General features: G+C 36.2%; 3 protein-coding genes across 3 annotated transcripts; all 3 read right to left on the minus strand.

Moving 5' to 3' along the window:
* Positions 1-512: 512 nt before the first annotated feature.
* LOC100180738 lies at positions 513-6561 on the minus strand. The gene is made up of 4 exons (XM_002129669.4): positions 6277-6561; positions 3348-3602; positions 1921-3057; positions 513-1546 (listed from the first exon to the last, which is right to left on the minus strand). The coding sequence occupies exons 1-3, from the start codon at positions 6410-6412 to the stop codon at positions 2312-2314; spliced, it is 1137 nt and encodes a 378-aa protein (XP_002129705.1). The 5' UTR covers positions 6413-6561; the 3' UTR covers positions 513-1546; positions 1921-2311.
* Positions 6562-9308: 2747 nt separating this feature from the next.
* LOC100175220 lies at positions 9309-13513 on the minus strand. The gene is made up of 6 exons (XM_002124543.4): positions 13024-13513; positions 12363-12497; positions 11817-11919; positions 11059-11162; positions 10524-10574; positions 9309-10064 (listed from the first exon to the last, which is right to left on the minus strand). Exons 1-6 carry the CDS (start codon positions 13115-13117, stop codon positions 10009-10011), a joined length of 543 nt encoding a protein of 180 aa, XP_002124579.1. The 5' UTR covers positions 13118-13513; the 3' UTR covers positions 9309-10008.
* A 1476-nt stretch (positions 13514-14989) lies between these two features.
* On the minus strand, positions 14990-26038 carry LOC100183092 (puromycin-sensitive aminopeptidase-like). The gene is made up of 21 exons (XM_009861412.3): positions 25805-26038; positions 25546-25708; positions 25347-25416; positions 24942-25101; positions 24592-24694; positions 24040-24119; positions 23702-23850; positions 23313-23427; positions 22596-22717; positions 21833-21980; positions 21336-21446; positions 20697-20829; positions 20232-20361; positions 19766-19910; positions 18882-19104; positions 18289-18389; positions 17997-18095; positions 17562-17669; positions 16796-16951; positions 16171-16218; positions 14990-15353 (listed from the first exon to the last, which is right to left on the minus strand). Exons 1-21 carry the CDS (start codon positions 25928-25930, stop codon positions 15216-15218), a joined length of 2628 nt encoding a protein of 875 aa, XP_009859714.1. The 5' UTR covers positions 25931-26038; the 3' UTR covers positions 14990-15215.
* Between the last annotated feature and the right edge of the window lie 300 nt (positions 26039-26338).

Genomic DNA, 26338 nt, shown 5'->3' on the forward strand with positions numbered 1-26338 from the left:
TCTTCCTGGTGTTGCTCGTTCAACTCATTGCGTAGCTGATTTACCACACAGCATGGACACATACAGCCAGTACAGTTGTCGTCTGCTGGCAAGCCAGGGATACTGTACTTGCTTCTGTATGTGGTCTTGCTTTTTCCTACTGATAGATAGCTTCCAATACAAAGGGGTGACAAAAGACATAGCAGGCTGTGATGGGATGCTTGACCCATCCCCAGTTCGTTTGCGTTTTGTCCGTGTACAACACATGGTATGATTAAAGACTTTAACATCACCAAGGGGTTTTGACACATGTCGACCAATCTAAAGGTAAAACTACCTTCTCTTTGAATAATCAACAACTTTTGAGCATTGCTTTCTATAATTTCCCTTTTCTTAGTTTGTGCAACTTCGGCCAAGTGAACCTTTTCTTTTCTGTGCATACTGAAATCACGCCACAACTCTTTAATCAAAAAGCACCTACTTTCCAAGGATAGGCAAGATCAGTAAAATATAAAATCTGACTTTTGTGAGAATAGGTTTAGAATTTTATCTTTATTGCAGAACAAGCGACTATTATGTGTCACGAAAGAAACATAAAATGCAATAGTTCTTGCTGTAATAATATGTAATAATAGGATCTTAATAACATCGTAAATATACATAAATATTTAACTGGTTTGTTTATTTTAGTGTACGTCAATCGACTTTTTGTATGTTTTTTTGGCATCTCCTTGCTACAGATTGGAACGAATAAGTTAAGTAGGTTTTAAAAAAAAGAAATGTACAAAATTTTAAACAAAGTTTTTGTGTATAAAACTTGCAAAACTTTAAAAAAAAGAATAACTTTGTAGCTGTCAACAAAATTTGTTAATGGTACGATCTACAACAAGCTGTGGATATAATCCTGCGTCAGTATAATTTAACAATATATCTGCAGTTGTATTTACGAACGATAAGTACGTTAACACGAGTTCAATGTTGCCGATATACTTTAGATAAGTAGAAATAGTAATAAATGATTCTGACACACGGTTAAGGCTTTAGCAAAAAGCTAAGTAAGTACTAAATTGTAACTGCCAAACATGATTATAAGTACAAAGTTAAACGTTGGACAGTGCTTTGTTGCATAGGGCGAAACACATTGGTATCAATGCTCTCTTGTCAGCGGCTGCAGTCGACAGCAACGCGATTGCAATTAAAGCAGAATTCCAGTGGTTACAACCAGGTACAATAAAAGTTCCAATCACGTTGCTGAAGTGCTGATAAAATCGGTGTTCTGCTCTCTCAAATTGATTTGTAGGTAACAATAGGACAGAGACAGCACTAATACCTCGCCGAAATCAACAACTAAACTCTAGAAGTTTGGCAGCATTTTAAGGCTCAAGCTCCTATAAAATTCCCCAAATTACTAAAACCGCTATGACACAACTCGTTCTTGGTGTATGCCATTTGCCCAAGCCTCAGGCGTGTTGTGTCCATTTCGTTTTGGAACATGAATAACTTCAGGGGAGGAATATTCAGATGATGCTGACGTTCGACCCCCAGTTTGATTTGTATTACCCGAAGCCTGAATGTAAACGAAGATTTAGACGCTATACATAAGTATACAACACCCCTGGTAGGCTATATAGGCTTTGTGATACGCACAGTAGCTTTATAAAGCTATGAGTTCAGCTTTTTATAAAACATAGTAGGCTAAAGTGGGTGGTTTTTATCTTATTTTCTTGTCCCATTTGTTGGTAAGCAAAAAATATTTAGAGAAATAAATATACCCGCATCCTTACGACGTTTAAACCGCGTTGGTAATTGGTAAATACATGATCAGGAAATACAAAATTTGGGTGCTTACAGTACCCCATCTCACGCCACAATACTATACACTCGTATAACTCTGTATTTCTAATTTATAGTTCTGTATTACAGAGATCGCATAGCACTTACCTCTACGTCGACCCTTCTTTGGTTCCAGCGAACTTCAAATACAGTAACCCAGGCTATGGCTATTAATATCACGAACAATAGCAGGACAACAGGGATCGCAATGGCAAGGGCCAGTTTGCGAGTTCTGTCCACTGACCGGTCCCAATTGTAACGAACATCATCATTTTTAGCTGTATGAATATGACTGGGGAACGGTACCTCAGTGGTAGCATTGTAAGATTCTGAAATATTTGTTGTTGAACCTATTCCTAAATACTCCAGGGTCATAGTGCGATTGGTAGTTTGTAAAGGAACGGTTGAGGTTTGTACAATAATTTCATGTGTAGTGCTGGGTCGTTTTATTGTTGTTGCTGAAGTAGGTGGATTGGTCGTAGCCTTTGTTGTACTTTGTTCAGGCATAATAGCAGTAGTTGTTGATGTTGTTGTTGGGCCCTTCTAAGAAGTGAAATGCTGTTGTGTAATTTTCATTTAAAGCAGGCGTCGCCTCTGCACCAGTTGATGCTGCCACGGTGGCAGAAGCTGTCGTGATGTCTGGAGAAGTAACAGGAATAGGAGTCGAGGGAGTGTCTGATGAAAGTCCAGGAATTCCTGGTTCTGTGCTATTTTGTGGGGTATAAGTAAATACGTCGTTATCAGTTACAGGTACGGGCGTTGTGATTGGGTATCCAGGCAAAGTAGTGAAATGAGGTGGGTACTGTGTGCGTGGAGCCCAAGGTGGGAACCGCGTACTAGAATCTCCGTTTCCCTCAGAGATTCCAATATTTTCTGACCAACCGTTGCCAGATGATCCGAAACTAAATTCACTCGGAGAAAAAGTTTCAATCTGATTTTGTTTATTCTGGTTAGTCATCTCTGGAATCTGTCGGTTTTCTGCCCCACCTTCTGGTATAAGGGGCGGTGACAAGTCGGTAGGTCGTGAGATATTCCATATAGATAAGAAGTTATATCGAGAGCTATGATTAAAAGAGTCCATTGTACCGCTCATGTTGGTATTAGGCCCGTAAGGATATTCAACCGGCGGTAGTAAAGGCTCTCGAATAAAATCTCGAGGAGGAAATGTTGAAGTCGAAGCCTGATTACCTTCAGACGGAGAGGGGAATCTGTTCGCAAAGCTATTCCCAGCAACACCTGAATCACCTGTTGATGTAAAATGTTGATGTAAAAAAAAATGTGAAATTCGAATACTTATATACAGGGCAAGGGAAGACAAGACAGTTTTAACGCATATTTTCCTAATATCTTGATTCTGTTTTAAACAGTTAACATCAACAGTTTATGGATGTCGTTATAGGACACGGTTTTATACTTCTTTGAATGTGCTTTGTTTTTAACCAAATGAGACGAGAAAATAGAATGAAAAATTGTCCCATCTTCCTCCACCCTACTATATATGAGTACTAGATTTTGAATAGCAAATCACGCGTTACCTTCAGAAATTTCGAAAGGCAGCTCTCTGGTTCCTCGCCGCTGTCTCCGGTGCCTAAACAGAAGTTCCAAAGTCTTGGTATCTTGAGCATTATTCCTTGATAAACTTTTTCTGAACTTTGTGAATTCAGCGTACGTTTTCTGGTAGTTTTTTTCACCTTGTTTTACATTAATATTGTTCATAAATAGTGTGTTTACTCTTCTTGTCGCAATTTGTTTTGCGTGTAGATGGTTGCTGTGTAAGATACCCCCCTCCCCTGGAGAAGCATACAGAACAGTTTAAGATTAAAAAACACTTAGACGACAGTATAATAGCTAAAATGGAAATGCAATCGTTATTAGATTCAGGAAAAAACTGTTAGTAAATAACCAATTTTGGGTAAAAACGTTATATATGGGATTAGAGTAAGTTATCAGCTAAAAACAAGTCGCGTCACACAAAATCGATTTAAGTCAAATCATAAATGCCCGTATATAGCAACCTAAACAAACGTTCACGCGGCGTTTACAAAGATGAATGATCTATAGATGTTCACACTTAAGACTAGGTGAAACATGTACGAGTAAACGATGTCTCGAGGTTTACGTATTTCGGCGTGCGTTTGAATATTGCATCTCACAACCGCACCGTTGCTATAACTCTCTCTGAGCGATGTCAGAAATCGCGATCCTATTTTGTGTAAACAAGCAGGCATGGCCGCAGTTCGGCTAGGACGAGCAATCTTGTCATAGATCGCTTCCGTCGCTTGCTAACGTGGTGTGCATAGCTTTTGCGCTTTCTTGGATCCATCCGCGCATTACTGCTCGGGGCAAATGCAGTTTATCAATAGGGGTATTATGTAGGCCGCTGTCGTGACACGCAAGTACGAAGCAAAAGCAATGTCAGCAAACCTTTCGCCAACACTTTATTTCTACTTAAACAGTAAACCACAATAATGACTCCACCATATTACAACGTTTCATTTCTTGCACACACTGCTACTTAACTCCTGTGCTCCAAGTTTTCGTTTTAATTGAAGCTCAATGCTGGGTGTAACCTGTCAGAAATTAAAGCCGCCAGCCATTCGTTTACTGTAATTCCAAGGCCCACGTTATTATTTCAATACGAGGCGAAGTACCTCCGCAAAACAATTCATCACTGCTTGTGGCGGTATTTTAGCAATTTTGAAATAAATATTTTAATACGATATTTATCCGTTTGTTTACAGAAATATTTATAAGCCGATGTTTGGTCGTTAATTCACCCTTACAATGTTTTACAGTATAGGGTTGAGGAAGATGGAACACATTTTAACTCTATTTTTTGTCCCATTTAGTAGTAAACAAGAAACATTCAAAGAGTTATAAAACTATATCCTCACGACTCCCATATCAACCGTTGTTAATTGTTTAAAATACGATCTCCCCCCCCACCCTACTGCTATATATAGTCGACTAAAATTTGTAATATATAAACAAGTATTTTGTTTTTTACTATATATATACGGATATACGGTGTTTTTATTCGTTGCATAAGCGTGATTCACCCTAATTATGTTTTAAATAAAGTCGATTAAAATTTATAATTCACTTCGTATTCTCCGTATAAATACGATGTTTTTCGTTATTACATAAGCGTTGGTTGGTGATTTATTTTCGAAAATTATCGCGGTGATCAAATTCTTTCTAGTCCCGAACGCTATAGAATGTGCTGTGGTGTCTGACGCACCAACAGGAATGGGATATCTCACCAAAAACTATTTTAAAACTAATTCGTGCCTTCTTGGCTGAAATTTACGATTGAACGTGATGTCAACAACTTAGGTGAAAATGAAATTGTATTCTGGCTTTAATTTGGTGCGATTTGAGTCGTTTGTTTTTTTTGTACAATGTGGGCGAATAAAATTGTAGCGCTGCGGGGTAATATGGGACAGCTTTCGCAGATAGTATTTAAATATCCTGTTAGTATTTTGAACAATTAACAACGGTCTATGGAAGTCGTGGTTTTCTACCAAATGGGACAAGAAAATGAAATGAAAAGGTGTTCTATCTTCCCCAACTCTACTATATATCGCATTAATGTATTCATTAAAGAGTAATTTAAAATTACAGGTATTTTAAAACTTTACTGGCAAGTTACCAAATAAGTGTATTTAATGTTTGGATAGTGCAATCAGTTTCAGGAACATATTACCGTATATATCATGTTATGAACTCTTTATAACTACCGTTTTAAGTTTTTGTTTCTTCGACCGCGAAAACTCGCTATATATCTTGTAAAACTGGACAGATTATATTGATAATAATAATAGTCGAATTGACGTCAGAGTTAATTCTGCCAACGCAGTGTCGGACGATAATGACGGAGTCTGCATTAAAATTATGTTGCTGATAAATTGCTGACGTCACGCCAAGTTCCAAGCTACCTAAACCAGCAAAAGATGATGCCGATTAACCTATGACGTATATACGGCTATACGAGCAAATCTGGCGGGTTAAGCAAGCGGTTTAAACCACCAAAATATTACCACAAATTTAAAGTAACAACGAAAATAAACACAACTAAATGGGCACATGCGATGCTACAGATTTACGCTGAAGAACTTTTTCACTTTACTAAATGTTCACTGACTAAACATATAGGATGAAAAAGTATAATTGTTTTAATATATAGTAGGATGGGGGAAGATGGGTCACTTTTTAACTCTATTTACTCATACCATTTGGTAGTAAACAAAGGACATTCAAAGAATTATAAAACTATATCCTTACGACTTCCATACTGGACCGTTGTTAATTGTTTCAAACATAATCAGTATATTTGGATTTGTTGTGTTAAAAGTGTCCCATCTCCCCCCACCCTACTATAATTCAAAAAAACACATTCATTTTGGGCGCCATATCTTTTAACTCAGAGTCAGAATGTGTAAGAATGTACATAAACATACCAACCTTCATATCCATTTGTATATGCGGCGAGAGAGACGAGGAGAGCGACAAATAACAAGGCCGGAAATTTTCCTCCTGATATACGATCTTGGTGGTTATGTCGTGAACTTCGTATCATCCAGTACAGTATAAACAACATGATACCAACATTGCATTATACAACGCTTCGTTGATTGCACTCAAGTTTGGGATCCATTAGGCATACATATTTTCTTTAGAGTTCGCAGTTGAAAATACGCCTTTCGCGTTTCTACACCTAAAAATGAGAAATTTCTCTGTAAGCCTGTACACCTGCTTAAAGTAAATGTTTAGACAAGTACTACAGCACGTCGATAAGGCGCAATTCAGGTTTGAGTAATTACCAAAGTTATCGGTTCTTTAATACTACCTTTTATGTTCTAATTACTAATACGATCTACAGCTTTCATTGCTCAAAGGACCCGCATCTATCGGTGTACGAACAATAACGAGCCTAGAAATCTTGTTCTGGACGCTATTATATTATCACGTTTTATTCTGCCACAAAAGCTGTCTAAATAGCACCTTCCATTTTACCAAGGGCGAACGTAACTTCACTATCAGCAGCATCTAATTATAAAGGTGAGTCCGCGGTGACGAGAAGATATTGTTTTTCGTAAATCAAACGCGATGGTTACAGGTTTCGACCTATTGCGGAGACGACTGTTAAAATTTCCTTCTCTAGGGCGGGAAGTGAGCTAAGGATGAATCGCCGCGGGCTGTCGCTGTGCGTCCGGTGTTAAGGCGAGGCGCACCTTACACGGCTTATTAAGCCAGATGTCGCTGGCCTGAGACCATAGTCTGACCGCGAACCCAGCGACACATCTGAGTACCAGCGGTCGGGTGACAACAAAAATATGTCAAAACGCCTTCTTGCTTTGATAAGCGGTTCCTCGGATCCAAAGTAAACTGGCTGTAAGTCTGCTGACCTTTTTGCAGCGGGTTTCTCTTAGCGCTCCGTGTGGTGGTTAAGGTTTACCATGTCGCAACTACAATCTGCCAATTTTAGTTTTTATATTCAGTTAAAATAGAAGTTCTCATATTTAACGTAAACAACTTTTTTGTGTTACACTCATTTTTCCAAGAAGTGCCACCGAAAACCGCAGACGCGGGGTGGAATAACACTTTGTTGAATGCGTGTTAGGATTATTTAACCGCATTGGTACAAACATCATAACAGCGGCCACAGAAGAACCAACATTTGTTTAAACTAGCGAAACAAAGACTTCGGAATTAACATACCTTATATATATAGTAGGGTGGGGGGAGATGGGACACCTTTTTATCCTATTTTCTCATCCCTTTTGGTGCTAAACAAAGAATTATTAAAGCGTACCCTCACGACTTCCATAGAATGTTGTAATTGTTTAAAACACGATCAAACTATTATAAAATGAGCTTAAGGTGTCCCATCTTCCCCCGCTCCACTACATACAATGCAACGCCATGATATGCGAGAACAAGTTGTTTATACCTATATATACCAAAGGCGCGTTAAGGCGAACACCATTGACACCGAAGGAGAGAAATTCTGGCATAATGAAAATAATTTGCAAAAATGTGGCTTGAGTTTCCATATTTAGATTAGTTTGGTGAATCACAAATAAACAGAAAACGAACCACGCCCTAAAATCCCTCAATTATTTTGTTATCACGAAGTTGGTTGGATGTTTTACACATTATGTTTTTTTGTACACAGCGCAAACGTTAAAAGTTTGACCATATTTTTTTAGCTACCATGCTTATAAAAAGATACCTATATAGTGGGATCGGGAAATAACTTTTCATTCTGTATTTTTGTCCCATTTGGTAAATAGCGAAAATTCTGCGAATTATAAAACCGGTGTATCCTCTCGATTCCTATAGACCGTTGTTAATTGTTTTAAAAACGATCGGGATACTTAGTTATCATATGCTAAAGGTGTCCCGTCTTTCCCCTATACCCTGCTATACATAAGAGAAAAGAACTATATGATTATTATCGCGAACAGGTCCATTGCTTGGTCATGTGTATTTTCATAGCGAGATTGGATTGCTTGCGCTTATTTAAGTGGTTTACCAAGCGATATGTTTACACGCACAAGTTGTATGATAATGGTGGCACCCGTAAGGCCCGTTTTATTTAAGGATACGAAATATAAACTATCGCCATAGGATCTTCCAAGCTATATTTGTTTGTAGTTGCAGTACATTGGTGGGGTGGGAGAAATTTTACGCAACATAACACCAACGATGAATAAGTTTTAGTAAACAGAGCTTTTAAGTGGGCTACGTTGTATTTAAACGGGGTCTGACTCATAACAACGAATTTACAGATAAATTCCGATTCAACTTTTTTCTGATGCCTTTATGGTACTTACTCCGATTTACTTTATTGGCTACAAGCTTTCTTAATAAGTTAAATTAAAAAGAAAAATACGAATCTCTGATTTCGGACTCTGTATGGTAATACTGACTTTTCGATTTTTAAATGAATTAGTGTGACTACCAGTAACTTCTTATAATTGAAGTCTTCAAATGGCAAAAAAAGGTACATTATTTCTTTACAAACTTAGTTTGAGAACTTGGCTCTTTGTCTATCAATAAAGTTTTTGTGTATACTAAACTGTTACTATAGGACCAACTACGCAAAATTCCACAATAGAGATCAACTTTAAATTGCAACGCTACAAGTTAAATTCATTAACCGCTGTCTAAATGATATGTTAAGAGATATCAAGCAGCACCCTCAAAAAATAGTATTATGTTCTAACCCCCGGCGGCAGAATTGCACCTCTGCCAAATTCTTCGAGATAACTGCGCTTTCTAAACAGAGAAAAACTGCGTAAGAGAAAGTATGAGATCACTAATTACTCCAGGAAGGCCAACATGCGACTCGAACTCGTAAAATCCGTCGCAGTTGTGTAACTTCGTGAGCCCCTTCAGGGCATAGCGTACAAATACGCGGTCGGAAAAGTTGACAAACAAAAGCATTCTGCACTTGCATATAACATCACTCGTAAAATTTACCGACAATATATGCTGAAATATTATAGTATAATGAGGTAATGGTAACCTTCCCATATTAGAAATGTCATTACTGTACAAACTAAATTAGAAAGGGAAAAAATAACCAGCACACAAACTTGTTTCACATAAGCCATCGCAGCATTTGAGTGACATTATCTCTCCAGAATAAAGCTTGCATTGTTACGTATTTAAACACTGACTAGTTTGTGCAACAATTACAGCATATATATACGAGATTTGAGTAACTTTGTTTGATAAAATCTCTAAAAATAGATCATATGTACAATTAAATGAGCGTCGTGTCGAAAAATTGATAAAACTTGTTATTCAATTAGATATATATAAATATATATATATACATTATGCACAGTTGAAGGCGAAATGGAAAAGGAAAATTCGTAACGAAACCATTTTTGCTTGTCCAAAGTTGTCATTATGTGGTAGAACACCATGTGTTATAGTTTTCAAATATTATATATATCAACATTGTTTAAAAGGGGGGAAGAAAGCTTGAATGCGTTGTTGGTTCTTCAGTTCTATTTACATTTGAAGATTTTTCCCGGCCGGTATGCCTTTATTGAAAGCTTTGTATAATTTCGTAGTCAAAAAATGTGTTAAATAAGAAGTGCAGTCAAAATCGACAGTCCAATGTGCAACCTTGAATCGCAGCGAAGATAGAAATGCTAATTTAATAGCAGTCAAACTCGTCTAAAAGTTGTTTGCTCTCTGCTGCTGCATGCGGCTGTACTGCGGGTGGCTGGAAACTATTAAGTAAAAAGGAAGGTTATAACACAGAATTGCGGTATAATAGTCGATGTTATATTTCACTTATTGTATGGTAAGATGGGATCCGCGCTAACAACTATATACCAACTTCCAGACAATTTTTAAACAATTAACAACACACTTTAGAGTTGTTGGGTTACGGTTATAATTCTGTAATTCTTTGATTTATACCAAATGAGAGAGAAAAACAGAAAAGAAACATGTTTCATCTTAGCCAACCGTATTAGAGTATAGGATGGGGGAAGATGAGACACCTTTTTATTGTATTTTCTCGACCCCTTTGATAGTAAACAAAGAACGTTTAAACAATTATAAAACCTATTCTCACGACCCCTATAGACCGTTGTTATCATTGTTTAAAACATGACCAGGATGTTTGGATATTATGTGCTAAAGGTGTCCCATCTTCCCCAACCCTACTATATACATATACGTACCTGACGCTGACCGAGTCTTATGAGGAGCAACTTTGTAGTTGTTGGGGAGTCCTGAATAACAAAAAAATTATAAAACAAAAATAACTAAACCATGGGCGATGCAATACACAGGGAAATAACTCATTTAATCATTCTACATTAAAATAAGCTTTAAATAACCCTCTATGTTATGTTATAGCAGGGTGTGGTATAGGTGGAAAATGTTTTCATTCTCACAAATAATAACAAATATCATTTACAGAGTTATATATTATATCCCCGCGATTCCAAAATTCGTTTTTAATTGTTTAAAACACGATCAGAAACTTACTATAGTAGGGTGGGGGAGATAGGACAATTTTTCGTTTCATTTAGGAGGTAAACAAAGAACATTTAAAGAACTATAAAACCTTATCCTATATAGCGACCCACATAGACCGTTGTTAATTGATTAAAACACGATCAGGGTATTTGGATATTATGTGCTAAAGGTGTCCCGTCTTCTCCCACCCTACCATATTTTAAAACCTGTGCTGTAAACGTAAAACTAAATTACCATACGGAGTTGAAGATCTTGCACCTCGTCCATGATTATTAGTATTGGGGTTACAACTTGAAATTCTGGCTGCTCCTGTGCTGTAACCAGGCAGCTGACCGACTCTGAACGTTTAAAAACATTAAAACCAAAGAAGTCTTACGAAATGTACAAATATATACGTTTTTGGGGGTAATGGGGTTGGGCCAATCCTGGCTTAAATCCTAGGACCCATGGCGTGCCAGGCTGAGGGACCCCACCCACATATAATGTAGGAATCAAAAGGGGTTTCCGTGTATCGATTTAGGAGGAGACCTACATAAGATTTTTCATTGGCAAAAAATAAAGCCTTTATATATGCTTCCTATTCTGAAAATTATTAGCAACATTGGTTTTGCTATTTTTTTGTTAGGACATGTTACGGCTCTATAGCATTTACAACCGCTACAATTACAGGTTTACTGTTCGTTTACAAAATACTTGTTTTTATTTTTGAACGCAATATAATCACTTAGGAGTTTTTTTGCTGGTGCGATAGACTGGCATAGCTAGTTGCCAAGCTATTTAAATTGGGCTTCTAATTAAAAAAAGGTGAACAACTGTTTAATTAATAATTATAGCTCGCTACAGTTGTCCACGTCAACGAATAAAAATATATGGATTTTTTATGTAACACTAAATTAGATTCTTATGTAACGTTGCAAATTAGGGTGGTTCATGGCACGTTATGCAAGGTAGAAACAAACGAAACATATACCTTGTTTACTTATGTAAGGTACCTGTATGAGGAAGTACTGGACTTGGAGCTGTAGGCGCTTTTTTCGTTTTCCAACACAAAATCTGAAACCCGCTGCTGTCTGCCAAGAGTGTTTCCTTCCAGCTCTGAACAAATTTCGGAAATCAGGTTGTTTCAATAAGTTAACTGTGTACAAACGAATAAGGCTTTGGGGTAAGATGGAAAACCTTTAGCACGAAAACAATATATTAAACATCCTGACCGTGTTAAACAATTAACAACGGTCTATGGAAGTCGTAAAAATACGTTCTTCTAATTCTTTAAATGTTTCTGTTTACTATCCAATAGAACGAAAAAATGAAGTACAAAAGTGTCCCATCGTTTCGAACCCTACTATATATATTGTATCAATGTATTTATTAAAGAGTTAAAGCTCAGAGATTAAACCAATTAAAAACTAACTGGTAAGTCACTAATCAGTGTGTACAATGCTTGGGGCGTGTGACCGATTTTAGAAACATATTGCCATAAAATAGAATGAAAAATATCCCATCTTATCCCACCCTAACACATGTTATTGCCGACATACCTTTCTTTTTCGGATCATCTTTATCGTCGTCCTTCTTAAAACAAGAACATTCCCTCCCCTGCACACAGCATCCGACAATGCAAGCCAGCATCACGACACCGACAATTGGCAAGACAATGGGTATAACCGTTGCATCTGCAAATTAGATTTTTGAAAAAAGTCTTCTTAGTCATTCTGAAAAAATACTAGCACACGTGCGTTCAATGGTTACACGAAAGATTGCATTAATACATGGTAGAACATATTACTCATACACTTTTACAAAACGTTTAAGTGTTTATGTTTAATGTTAACAGTAAATATAAAATAAAGGCAGAATAAACATAGGGACAGTACGCCATGTGATTTAGAAAACTAAACTTAAAAATCTTAATTAAAATTGATATTTTATCAAATTTTGTTGCTTTTATTCTAATTTCTTAAATCTTGTTCTACGTAATGTAATAAACTTGTGCTTTTTCAAAATTCGTGACTTTATACTCATCTTTCCAGCAACATTTGTTTTATAGTTTTTCTAAGTTTGCGTTTAAAATTCCTTGTTTGCACAAAATTCCAATATTTAGGACAGTTTATCAATAACCATGCCAATAAAAACACAAGGATATATTGTTTCTCCGTTTAACAATTTCTTTTAGAAAAACACACAAGATAGGCTACTAACCGTCTGCAGCGCGGTATTCCTCGCCCCAAGCATGCGTAAGAGTGAAGATAGAACAGAAGCAGACAGTGCATGAAATTCGACGCAAATTTTCCATTTTCAAATTAACGGTAAACTTTTCTGAAGCAGCAATTTATACGCTGGTATTTGCAAATGAAATCAACTGCCCCTACTTAGTGCCTATTTATAAGCGCTCGCCCTGCATTCAGTCTAAAAATAATAAGTGTGCACCTTGTCAATTAAATTTGAGTGGCAAAACTCGCTACTTGTAATTGGGTGTTTTATTCTCTCTACTCTAAACCAACAATAAACGGGTCGATCAACTTCCTTTTTTTCACGCTAATTAACTGAACTCGATTCTGATTTTTGCTCTGGCAGATGCAATACTTTTGTTTACTGCACAATGAAGTGAGAAAAGAGTCTGAAAACACGTCCAATCTTACCCCACATGTCTATATTTCTAGATATTCAGTGCTCCGAAAACAAGCTACAACTGTCAGGCCAGATCGAAACTGGACAACAGGATTTGCTGGCAAGACGCCGACGGCAAAACGACAGCGAATCTTAGCTACCGGCCTTCATGCGAGGCCCATCGCGTCGCGTTGCATGTAACGTATATTCCGGTCTCCCTTAATGACCACCGCCGCAGTTGTGCAAACAACGCCCCACACGTACGCAGCAATAAACAAGTAGAGATTTATTTCTACACGCCACTGTCCCGCCCTACAATTAATCAGCGAGCTAGTAATCCATCTACCGTGTTGGGAATAGGACTACCCTCCATAACGGTGGTTCTCTCTCTCAGGAAAACCAGGTTTCTAGTTGGTTAGGTTAAAACAAGATAAACAAAAGGATTAGCGCAAATTAACTGTCCTCAAATGCCCACTCTGACTGCGCTTTACACGTACATCAAACGTTTACAGCACTAGGTTACTTAACTTAGAACTAGAGCCTTCAGAGTACAAACTTGTGCATTAAAATAAGTTGTGTATATACCGCAAACTAGATCTGGATTTATAATTTGTAGTGGGGTATTTTGAATGACCTATAAAATATAGTACGGTAGGGGAATATGGGACACATTTTGTCAAGTTTCTGGTCTTATTTGGTAATAAACAAAGAACATTCAAAAAATTATAAAGCAGCATTTTCGCGACTTCCTTAGGCCGTTGTTAATTGTTTAAAACACGATCAGGATATTATGTGCTAAAGGTGTCCCATCTTCCCCAATAGTACTATAGTGGGGTGGGGGAAGATAGGACACCTTTAGCTCATAATATCTAAATAGGCAGATCGTGTTTTAAACAACTAACAACAGTTTATGGAAGTCGTGAGGATACGGTTTAATAATTCTTTGAAGGTTCTTTGTTTGCTACCAAATGGGATAAGAAAATACAGTAAAAACGTGTCCCATCTTCCCCCACCCTACTAAATATCGTGTGACCGAGACGACGGGATTAAAACACACACGATATCACACGCCAACCGGACACAATAAATTGAATTGCAAGCATAGTATGTTCGACACACGCACCTGCTTTGGAGACCCGCAGTGACTATAAATCTACAAAATGAATATTGACTTGTATATCAGAGACTCAAATCTTGTATCCCGGATTTGCTAAACTAAAATATATATTACTGTGGGGTAAGATTTATACTTTAAGTGAAAAATATCCCATATTTCCTAATTGTGCTGTGAAGGTTAACAACGCTCTTAAAATTCGTGACGATGTGAACAATTAATTCTGTAACTAATCTTTGCTTTCTAATGTTGCGATTAAATAGAATGAAAACATAGACTTTCCCTATACCCAAATCTACTTTCTACAGATTTTTAAACTAATTCCAACCTGTTTAAAGGAAAAAAAACTGTCTTATTGAAAACTAAAAAAACTGTCTTATTGAAAACTGCAGATTTTTTTGTGGAATTCTTTTGTAGCTGTCTGTGTTCCACAGAAATTAGTTGTTTTTCATATTGGTCTTCGTTTGTATCTGGTTCAACACCAAAACTTAACATGACGAATCGGGCAAGCAATATAACACATCTATAAATTGGAATGGAAAATCGGAGCTGAACTAATTTAACGTAAATGAACTTCTGCGAATAATTTAAAAATCATCAGAAACAGTTCTATAATTAAACCTGCACAATTCGCCAATACCCTACGACATAAAACCGACCAGAACCGGATTTAGGCGGTATTTTCTTTAAGCCAAGCGCAAATTGCTTCGCCGTCACGTTTCCACCAGTCAGACTTCTGCCGGATTTGCTCAATAGATTGTTGGACCGTGCGTTCTGCAGCCATAGCAGGATTTTTCTCAAAGAAGTCCTGCAGTAAAAATGAAAGTTATAATAAATTGCCTAAATCCGTATTATAATTAATCCGTAAGCGGGCACGAAGTGTATGAAACGGACACCCGTGTTGTGTTATAATATAATGAATGTCGTATTCCGGCACGCGAGGACAAAGTAGGGCTGAAAAGTTACATGCAAAATTATGTTTTCTTGCGTTTCAACTTTTGTGCTACCGGATTTAACCATGAAATTAGGTTTACATGTCACAATACGGTAATTACTGGGGATTTAGCTGTACAGGAGTGTTTAAAGTTGTCTCATTACATGCCAAACATTTTGTTGCGCTGGGATAACGTAATGAAGTTATGTGTAAAGATAAACAAGAAAAAATCAACAAATACTGAAAAGTGTTATACACCACAATAGTATTATCAACTTGAAAAACTACCTAAAAGTTACAACCGCATTATTTCCTAAAATACTCAAAAAAGGAAAAAGGGTAAAAAAACGTTTTTTAAACATTTGAATTTTTTTTCAACAAATAATTTTAATTATAAATCACCGTCTAAAAATTCCTTTATTTTAAAAATAAACGGTAAAAAAGCTAAGTTTTACATCAACAAACCGAAGCAACCATATACAGTCAACCGCATAAAGGGGAACCGCAGTCGTGGTATTACAGGAACGTATAATTACGTTGGTGCAAACGCCAGCGGGCCAAAGACAACGCGACGCAATCATTTTGCGTGTTAAGTGCGTCAAAACGTAAATCCAAAATGGCGGTTACTTAAAAAAAAACTTTTAAGTGGAAATGCTTAAAAAAAACAAACAATTTTTCCAAGTGGACTTACTTCAACGTCTTTGGCCATTTCCTCGGTTCCAAAGTTCTCTGTCGTGTTCTGTCGGATACAATTGATCAGTGACAATTTTAACAACATATATTTATTAATATATATAGTAGGTTGGGGTAAGATGGGACATGTTTTAATTTTTTTGTTCTATTTGGCATCAAACAAAGAATATTTACTTACCATACGACTCTTTAAAGTACGTTGTTAAATGTTAAAAAAACAGATCAGAAAATACAGTTTCAGGTGCTAACGGCATCCCATTTTACCCCGCAATACTATACCTTGCATTAAAATGGTTAGACACCTAACACAGGGTACATAAAATGCATATAAAAATAATTTCCATTAACTATAAACAAAACATATTTCGAAATTGGTTGTGATGCAATATAAACGGTGGGTGTGGCCAATAAACGAGTATTTTGTTACTTCTGCTACCAGGCATAATGTAAATAACTTTTCAACGGCTCATTTGGTATGAAAACATAGTGTGGTAAACTTTAATTCTTGCTGGGTGGCAGATGATACGTCGGAAATATACTACGTGTTTTTTCATACCAGATTAGCCGTTGAAAAGATATGTAAAAAAATCGAGATTGATAAATATTACGATTTGAGACGATACCTTAACCAGGCGTGAGATTAGAAACATCCCCTTGTACATTTCATGTAGTGTGTCCCAGTTATCTTTAGTGTATTTCCATGCAAGATCTCGGCCCACCTTGTGTTTAGTAGCAACCGAACCGATAACGAAGATACGATCGTTTGAACGCACTCGGTCCTAAAGAAACTTGTAATTAAATAAGGGCAAATATGCATTCATCAAAGGCACACTGTAATTAGAAATAATGGTATTTTGGTCATACCTCAAACTGTACGTCTATGGTCGTGCATTTATATCATGTAAAGTGATTGTAGTTAGACAGTCGCTAACCGTAAGTAAAAGACACTAGAATAACAGTTCTACAGTGCACTTATTTTAACGACTGTCGTTTTGCTACTAATTCCTTTATCCTAATTTGTACCGTATTCAAAGAGATAAAAAATAAGTGACACATCGTAACTTATATATAGTAGAGTGGGGGAAGATGGGAAACCTTTAGCACGAAATATCCAAATATCTTGACCGTGATTTAAACAATTAACAGCGGTTCATGAGAATCGTAAGGATACGTTTTTTTTTATAATTCCTTAAATGTTCTTTGTTTACTATCAAATGGGACGAGAAAATCGAATAAAGATGTGTCCCACCTTCCCCACCCTACTATACAAAAACACCATTTTTCGTTGCCATCCTACAAATGCCTTCTATTATATATGGGCGGGCTCCTGTAGCGCTGTACGCCATAGGTCCTTAGTTTTATGCCAATACCCCCAAACAAGAAGCTTACCGACATAGCGAAGTCTAAAACTTCTTTAATAAGAGTCGGGTCCTTGGCTGAACCAAGACAACGTTCGATGCGGTTTCGTTCCTCGTGGAGATCGGTTTCTTTGTGGAGCTGTAGGAATATGATTACATTTATTAAACGCCACAGAATCGTACAGTCATCAGTGAACGTTATGTTTTTTTAAACACAAAAACTTAAATTATCTGTTTTTAAAGTAACAAAAATGCGTTGTGTTTTATATTAACAAAAAATGGGGAATTTTCGCTATTTGTTTAAAAAGTAACAAAAATATGTTATATGTAACAAACAACAAAATAAATGCGTTGTGCCAAATGAAACAGTATGTATCGACGAAAACAAACGACCATGCAAAGAAACAGCGCATTATTTACTTATACATAAAAAACAACAACTTTTACAGTGTTTTCCAACTCGTACCGTTAACAGTGTTTCCAGGTCTTTTTTACCACCATGGGAAAGAACGTTGCCGTACACAGGAGCGCGTAGATCGGCGTGAAGGCAACACGATTTGTCCAGCTGGGGATTCGAAAATATTATTACGCGTGACGTAATTATTGCGCGAACCAAAATAAACCAATGTTACGCAACGTGGTCAATTACGTGAATTTACATAACACCCTGTATTACAAAGCAGTTTATAAATATTACTTTAACTGGTTTAGTTAACACATATCCGCATAAAGTGTTAAATGTATTGTGAAATACGTACGTGGCTTGAAAGTCGTTTAGCAGATTCAGTGATAGTGTTTGTACATCCGCATTCGCCCATACGTCGTATAACAAGGCTTCGTAGTAAGCTTTCCAAGTGACCTAGTACAAAATGAATGATAAATGAATGTAATTTGATTTATCCTCGCGTGGCGGCAGCGACATTCGTTATAAAATGGGGCATATATGGATGAATGTAATTTGCTTTACTCTCACGTGGCCAGAAAACGACAGTCGTTATAACACCGGTGTTTTGTTTCATACACCTCGTGCCAGCTTACGAGTTACCAGGTATGTTACTTTGTGGGTGATTAATATTACGTTCCTTAATTAACAGTTCGAACAATAATAGTTAAAACAACCAGATTAAAAAAATTACAAATGAATTCATTAGACCACTATAATGTTATTTAAACCACGCTGGCACAAGGTGTATGAAACAGAGCACCCGTGTTATAGCGACTGTCGTTGCCCCGCCCCACGCAAAAAATAAAGCTAATTACATTCATTTATGTATGCCTTATGATATAGCGACCGTCGTTGCCGGCCAGAAAATAAAGCAAGTTACATTTATTCATATTTATACGTAATTACCTTCACCGTCCTTTGCTTCCCAACCCATGTTATCAGCTGTACGCTTCATAAGTTTAAGTGTGAACTTCTTAAAGTTGCCATGAGCTTCGTCGTTGTTCCACAGCAATGAAAACAGTGTGCCTATCTTGCCATCCACGTCACTCCATACAGTGAAGTCGGTCTCATTCTCGTAAGCGGCAAGCGCCTTTAGGAAGTCGGTGGTAGGCGCTACACCTGAAGATGCCTGAGAATTTGAAAATTAGTAGTAGTGCGTATACGAAAACTAATCTGAGTTTGAATGAAGCAATGTAACGGTATCACATTTTATCATTTAGTTAAAACATTTAGGTAAACGCTCCGGATTGTACATCGTATTTTAACATTTACATTACATTTTATCATTTAGTTTAGGTAAACGCTCCATATTAAAATGTGATGTCAATGATAAAATGTGATGTACAATCCGGGATGTTTACCTAAATGTTTTAACTAAACGATAAAATGTGAATTGTACATTTTAAAATTTAATCGCGTTTTGCAGTTCTTTTGTAAAAAAAATAATTAGTTAAAAGTAGTGTATATATATTAGCTATGTACAAGAGTGACAAGACACAATAATTATCAAACAACATAGTGTTGCAGCTAATTTTAAAATGTTGATACAATTCAATTAGAGTATCATGCATTGCCAATACAATCGTTTTGTGATTTTGCACCTATACGGTTAAAAGGTAGGGTATACCAGTCAAATAAATATATATTCAATTAAGGAATACATAAATCGTTTTTTGGTATAAAAACGCTAATTTTATTATATGTTAATTTCGTCCACTACTGTCAAGACTCTATTAAGTTATGACAAAAATAGCATTATACTAAATAAAACATGTAAATTTGCGACATACCAGGGCAAAAAGATCATTTTGAAGACCAAGCCTATCTCGTGCTGGTAAAGTACGATCACGCACTGCTGGTAGGAGTGCAGTAAGGAGATCGGAACTGTACCGGACACGATAGAAACCGTAGGTTCCCGGGTTCAGCTTCACCCAACTGTGGAAATTGGTGGGAATTTATTTAAACGGCAAATGTCACTGGAATGTATTGTAGAGTGGGGGAAGATGGAAAACTTTTCATTCTATTTTTTGTCTCATTTAGTAGTAAAAAAACGTTCAAAGAATTATAAAATTGTATCCTCACGACTCCCATAGACTGGTAGCAATTTGTGTATTAAACTATTAATAGAAACGATGTTATCTAATGTGATCTTAAGGTACCACCGAAGTTTTAGAAAAATTATTCATTCTTTTAATAAATTGTGCGAAATTAAAAAAAAAGACGTTTGATTGATGTTATTTTTTTAACGCTACTTACGCGTCTCTTGCTACGCCATCGATCTTCACTTCAGTGGTTTGAGAGTCAAACAGAATGCTCTTCACCGGCTCTTTGGGGGAGGAGGATGTGGAAAAAGATACCGGGATCGACCACAAGGAGGCACTGTCATCTACAAGAAAAAAATAAAAATTTCGAAAAAAAAAAAAAACTACGTTTGATTTTTTAAGATGTCTGGTCAGTTTAGTGGATAATATATATGAAAAAATAGTTATATAGACAATAGTTTACATTTACCTTCAGAAATTTTAACATATTAATGTGCAAAACATGCAGTTTCATCCTATTTTGGTTACCAAACGTAAAGACTTACTTTAGTTTTCCTACTACTACTATTTTTTTTACTTTTTAAAGTTGCAGTTAATTTTACAAATATACTCACAGCATAACAGAACACCCCATAATTTACATTTATGTCACTTATGTGAACATACTTTAGAGACTTACCAGTGTTGGCTGACATGCTGTTGGCTCTAAACTTGCTCTGTGAGAGCGATAAAGTGATGCTGTTGTCGGTTCTTTCTTTAACTTCAACATTCAAGACAGGGTAACCCATTTGTTTGGTCCAGGTTGTCATAACCTTGGTAGGAATGAATAAATGTAACTTGTTTATTTTGGGTAATGGGACAATCCTGGTCTAAATCCCAAGACCCATGAAGTGCCTTGCTGTGGGACCTCACCCGCATAGAATATGTTGGGGTAATGCGCCAATCCTAGCCTAAATACCCGGACTCAGGGGGTCCCACGCTGTAGGACCCGACTCACATAGAATAGAACTTGTTTATGCATGTGTGGCAGGGCAAAGACAGTCGTTATATCATGGGTGTTCTGTGTATGTGACTACTGGGTAGGAAAAAGTACTGTTAAGTGTTTCGTCCAAGAACACATACGCACAGAACTTATTTATCCTTCCATAGCAAGGCTATGACAGTTGTTATAACACAGGTGTTCTGTTTTACACACTTTGTGTCCGGCAAAATGAAGCCATATTTTAGGAAAGTAAGCCAGCCAGTCTATACCCTAATTAAAATAGGTTAAATGCCTAAAAACTTGAAAAATGGGGATTTGAAATTCCGAAAAAAATACCTGCTGTACTGGTTTACCGCTTGCATCTCCGAGTGCTGCCCACAAGTCTTCAGTAAATGCGTTCTTGTAAGCATGTTTCTTTAAGTAAACATTCATGCCTTTTCTGAAACTCTGAGTGTAAAAACCTTTAGGCATTGATAGACATTGAAGTGAAACAGAAATTGGTCCATAAATCAAAACAATTGCACCAGCAGAACAAATATGCATAAAAGTTGTCTTTCAGTAAAATGTTATTATACTGACGCACACCATATAAAGTTTGTTACACTGAAGACAGATTCATTTGACAAATAAAGACTTAATTTCCGCAGCAATAAACACACATTGGCGGTGGCGCAGCCCAAAAAAAGGGGGGAAAAGGAGGTGTTAAAATTTTTGAGGTGTTAAAAAAATTAAAAAAACAAAAAAGTTTTTAAATGGGGAGTGCGACCCCCAAAACCCCCACTGGCTACGCCACCACACATTGGTATCAAAATTAAGAAAACAATTTTAAAAACCTCGTCTCCAATCCAGTTGTGCAACATCCGGATGACAGATGCTCCTTTGCTGTATGAGATCGCATCGAAGATCTCATCCACTTCATCTGGGTGACCTACAGGTATCTCAATGGGATGACTGTTGTCCAAAGAGTCTAAGTCCATGGCTCTGCAATAAAAGAGAAATTGTTAAATTTTACTGTGTTTTGTTTTATACACCCCAAAGAAATTGTAAAATTTTACTTTGGGCAACAAAGCTTTAACAAGTCTAACCAAAAGTTTTGGTTATTAACACAAATTATTAAAAAATACCTTGCTGCTGTTTCTTATTGAGTAAAATTAGGTTACATTACTTTAATGCTTTTTCTTCTGGTATGTAATTTAATAATTTGTGAACTAACATTTTATGTCCTCTTTAGTTGTATTTATAAGAGTAATAAACAAAACTACGCAAGCAATAAATACAAATCGGACAATCATGAAAGCAAAATAAGCTTTACTATTACTAACAGTGCAGAAATAATGACATCTAGGAATTGGGATTTTTTTCTCCAAGCGACAATGCTTTTAAATTTGGAAATTTGGAAATTTTGTTTGTCTACCTACTAAGCAAGTATATATATATTAACTATACACCAACACCAGTGAGTATAGGTATTAACCATTCTATGTGGGTGAGGTCCCGCAGCGCAGCACGCCATGGGTCTTAAAGTTGGTAGCACGCGATCGGTCCTAGAATTTTTATTAAATAAATAAATATTCTATGAAAAGTAAAACATTCCACCTGACAAGATCATGAGTCACAAACTGGGTCCAAATATCAAACTTCGGGTGGCAGTGATCTGTTGCCAGGTATTCCATGAAGGAAGCAAAACCTTCGTTCAACCACAAGTGTGTCCACCATTCCTAGATACAGTTGTATTATTTAAGGTGGTGTATGTTGCATGTTAGCACAATAGACAGCAGCCTTTTTAACACAGAACAGCTTTACCCATAGCTTAGGTAGGAATGTACATTACAGAATAATTAGGTATTCTAGGATATCCTTTTCGAATCTAGAATTTTGAATCTTTTTGTATGTATAAAAAAAAATGTATCAAGCCAAAAGACCAAGCCGAAACGTATAGCAACCTTTAAAAAGACGCTGCAAAACGTTTTCTCTTGAAAGTCCCACAAACACAAGAATCTTTTTTTTTTAAATTATTACAAATTAAAAAAATGTTAGTTTAGTTGAAGTGATGATGAATGATGACGTCATTAAACAGAATACCGAGTCCCGTAATTGGATTCGAATACACGGATTCGAAATTCTGTAATGTGCATCCCTAAGCTTAGGGTTATGCTTTCATGCAGAAAATAAAGTGCATCTCCAATTAGGATGAATATTTTTGGTTTAAGTAAAAAAGAAATCCTAAACCGTGATTTCAGGTAACTAAAAAAAATAAAAGCATTTTTTTTTTAATTCTAGACATCCTTTCATGCCAAAGTACCAACTGCTCACCATTGTGACCAAGTTCCCGAACCATTGGTGAGCAAGTTCATGGGATACCACCAGTGCCACCCACTGGCGAGTATGAGCGGAGGAACTCGTCTCGTCGATTAAGAGAGCTGTTTCACTGCATTACATTCATGTTTCATAAACATGTATTAATATGTAAAACAATTATATATAGATATTATATTTTATAACTTTTTCACAAAATTTTTATGTTCAGGTTTAAAAATAGTATCAAACAAAGTCCTCTACAAAATACTTTGGCTCTGCTTGTTTGGATGAAAATTTAGCAGCATATAATGTCACCACATTAAAAAAAATTATGGCAAAAATTGGTCTTATGTACCCTAGTCCCTAACTTTACACATACCAGGCACATGGTATTAATCACCTACCGATAAGTTACCAGGCCCCAGTTCTCCATTGCCCCTGCACAGAAATCAGCGATAGCAATTAAATCCATCTTTGCAAGTGGGTAAGGGATCCCGAAATAATCTTTGTAGAAAGGAAGAGCTTTTGTTGCTACTTCGAGCGCAAATTTACCCTAAAAAAAACAGCATTTGAATTTTCTTTACAAGAAAAGGAGACATTTTCAATGTGATTTTGAAAGTCTACAAAATTAATTTCAGGCAGCCATGAAAATGTTTGTGGGCCAAAAACACATATTATTTACAATATTTAATTCCTAATGGTGTGCAGAAGTTTATATACGATACACAGTATTTGTACACACCTGTGCAGATTTACCAACAGGGGTATATACCCTCACTTTTACACCATTGCTTGTTTGGTCTTCAACATAATCAAATTCACCTGCAAAATGGGATATTTGAAGTAATTAAAACTGCAGATGCTACTGACCTAATTGCACAAGAAGTTGCTTAAGCAAAAACAATAGATTTTTTTCTATTTTGAAAATTGCTACATTTCGTGATGAAAATTTAATATTTAAAGATCTATGGTAGGGTGGGGAAGACAGAAGTCCAGGACACCTTTTGTTCTATTATCTTTTTCCATTTGGTAGTAAACAAAGAACGTTCAAAGAAATATAAAACCAAAACCTTGCGACTTCCATAGACCGATGTTTATTGTTTAAAATACGGTTAGAACTTAGGATATTTGAATATTATGTGCTAAAGGTGTCCCGTCTTTCCCCACTCTACTATAAAAGTAATAATTTGTTTGAGATTTCAATAATTAGACAGTGATAACTGATAACCTATAAAAAAATTCAGCGTATATTATTTGGTGAACATAGTGGTAAACTGATTAACAAATTCCATACCTACTACAAAAGCAAGCAGATATGTTGACATAATTGGTGTCTGTGCATATTTCATCACTTTCAAAGTGTTGTCTTCGCTGTACACACTTTCATCAATTACATTCTGTAAATCAAGAATGTTACATATTATAAAATGCTGTTGAATTATGTTGTACGTTTCTTTAGATTTATAGCAAAAACGGGAAACTAACACTTGATTAAAAATACACTAAATAAATTTGGTTATATCTCACAAAATTCCTTATTTCAGTTTTGTGTAAATTTATGTCATTATAAATCCACCCCCCCACAAAAAAAAAAACAATAAATATAAATATATATTAATTTTAAGTTATTTTCTATATTTTTACCATGTTTGAAAGTGCGACCAGGTCTTTAGGCACTACCAGTGTTGTATCAAATGTTGCTTTCATTGCTGGTTCATCCCAACAAGGGAAACATCTCCTTGCATCTGTTGCTTCAAACTGAGTAACAGCAGCGAACTTTTCCTCACCATTTCCACTAACGTACCTAAAGAAAATATTGTTGCTCATGCTCATTGGTGTCATATGAATAACCATTAAAATTCATAAAAAAAGTATGCATGCAGGACTAGACAACTGGGTTTACAGCTACCATGTTAATAAAAAAGTCAAGTATGATAACTATTAACTAATGAATAAATCTAATTTATTTTTTATTGTATGCTGAGGTAACGAGAGTGTTAGGATTTATAAACTGTTGGCGCTTTAATCCCTCCGAATTACACCACATACTTGCTTCTGTAGAATCCTTTCATTTTGTTGTTGAGTTCTCCAGTAAAGTTCATGTCTAACACACCATTGCCTGGTGATAATAAAACAGACAAGGTAAAAATTTGGTAAAATTATGCTCCAAAACAAACAAAAAATGATTGATTATTTAAAAGGTATAGGGCTAGGCAAATAATAGAATATCGCATTTTTGTGCTTTTACCTATGGGTAGGTCACTTGGAAATTGGATGACCACTTTTTCATTCTCTACTTGAAACGAAATGTCCGAAGAAGCTATTGCAGACTTTCCTTCTGCTGTAAAGCTGGCTGAAGCAATTTTGATGTCCAAACAATTGAGCACGATATTGTTTGTTGCTTCATTAACCTGAGAAAAGATAAAACAAAAGTGAGCTTCATGTTGGGTAAAAAAAAAGATATAAAAATAACCTAACAATTTTGAAAGTGACAATTGCATACAAACCTTCACATCAATCTGCTGTTTCCCCTCAAACACAAAATTTTTAAGGCACGGTTTTAACCAAAGATTGTAGTTGACTGGTACAACAGTCGAAGGAAGGCGAGAAAATGGTTTCTTCTGTGCAGGCATAGTTGAAAATAGCAGTTGGTTAACTAAATTTAACACAGGGGACGTGAACCTTTTAGCAACTGGAAAATAACACACAATATTTGCATGTGGTAGAAGGACAGATGTAACTCTTCCCACTTGCCTAAGATGCATGGTCTACACTCTACAGATTTGTATAGTATTTAACTTGTAACAGGCAAAATATAACCCAATTAACGTTTTTGGGAATTAAAAAAACAAATAAATTTAGTATAAAACGGAAACCGTTATGCTGTTTTGTCGTAGTTTGGGCTATATTGCCAGTTTCGTGTATAGTGTTTAACTTTTCGTTACAATTCCGAATATCCATAGTGGTTTATTTATTTGCGACTCATTATGAGAATGGTATTTGTTGTTTTTAGTCGGTAGATTACTCAATAACATGTTCAC

This window comes from Ciona intestinalis, chromosome 9 (genome assembly GCF_000224145.3).
Source record: "Ciona intestinalis chromosome 9, KH, whole genome shotgun sequence".
In the NCBI taxonomy this organism is placed as follows: Eukaryota; Metazoa; Chordata; class Ascidiacea; order Phlebobranchia; family Cionidae; genus Ciona; species Ciona intestinalis.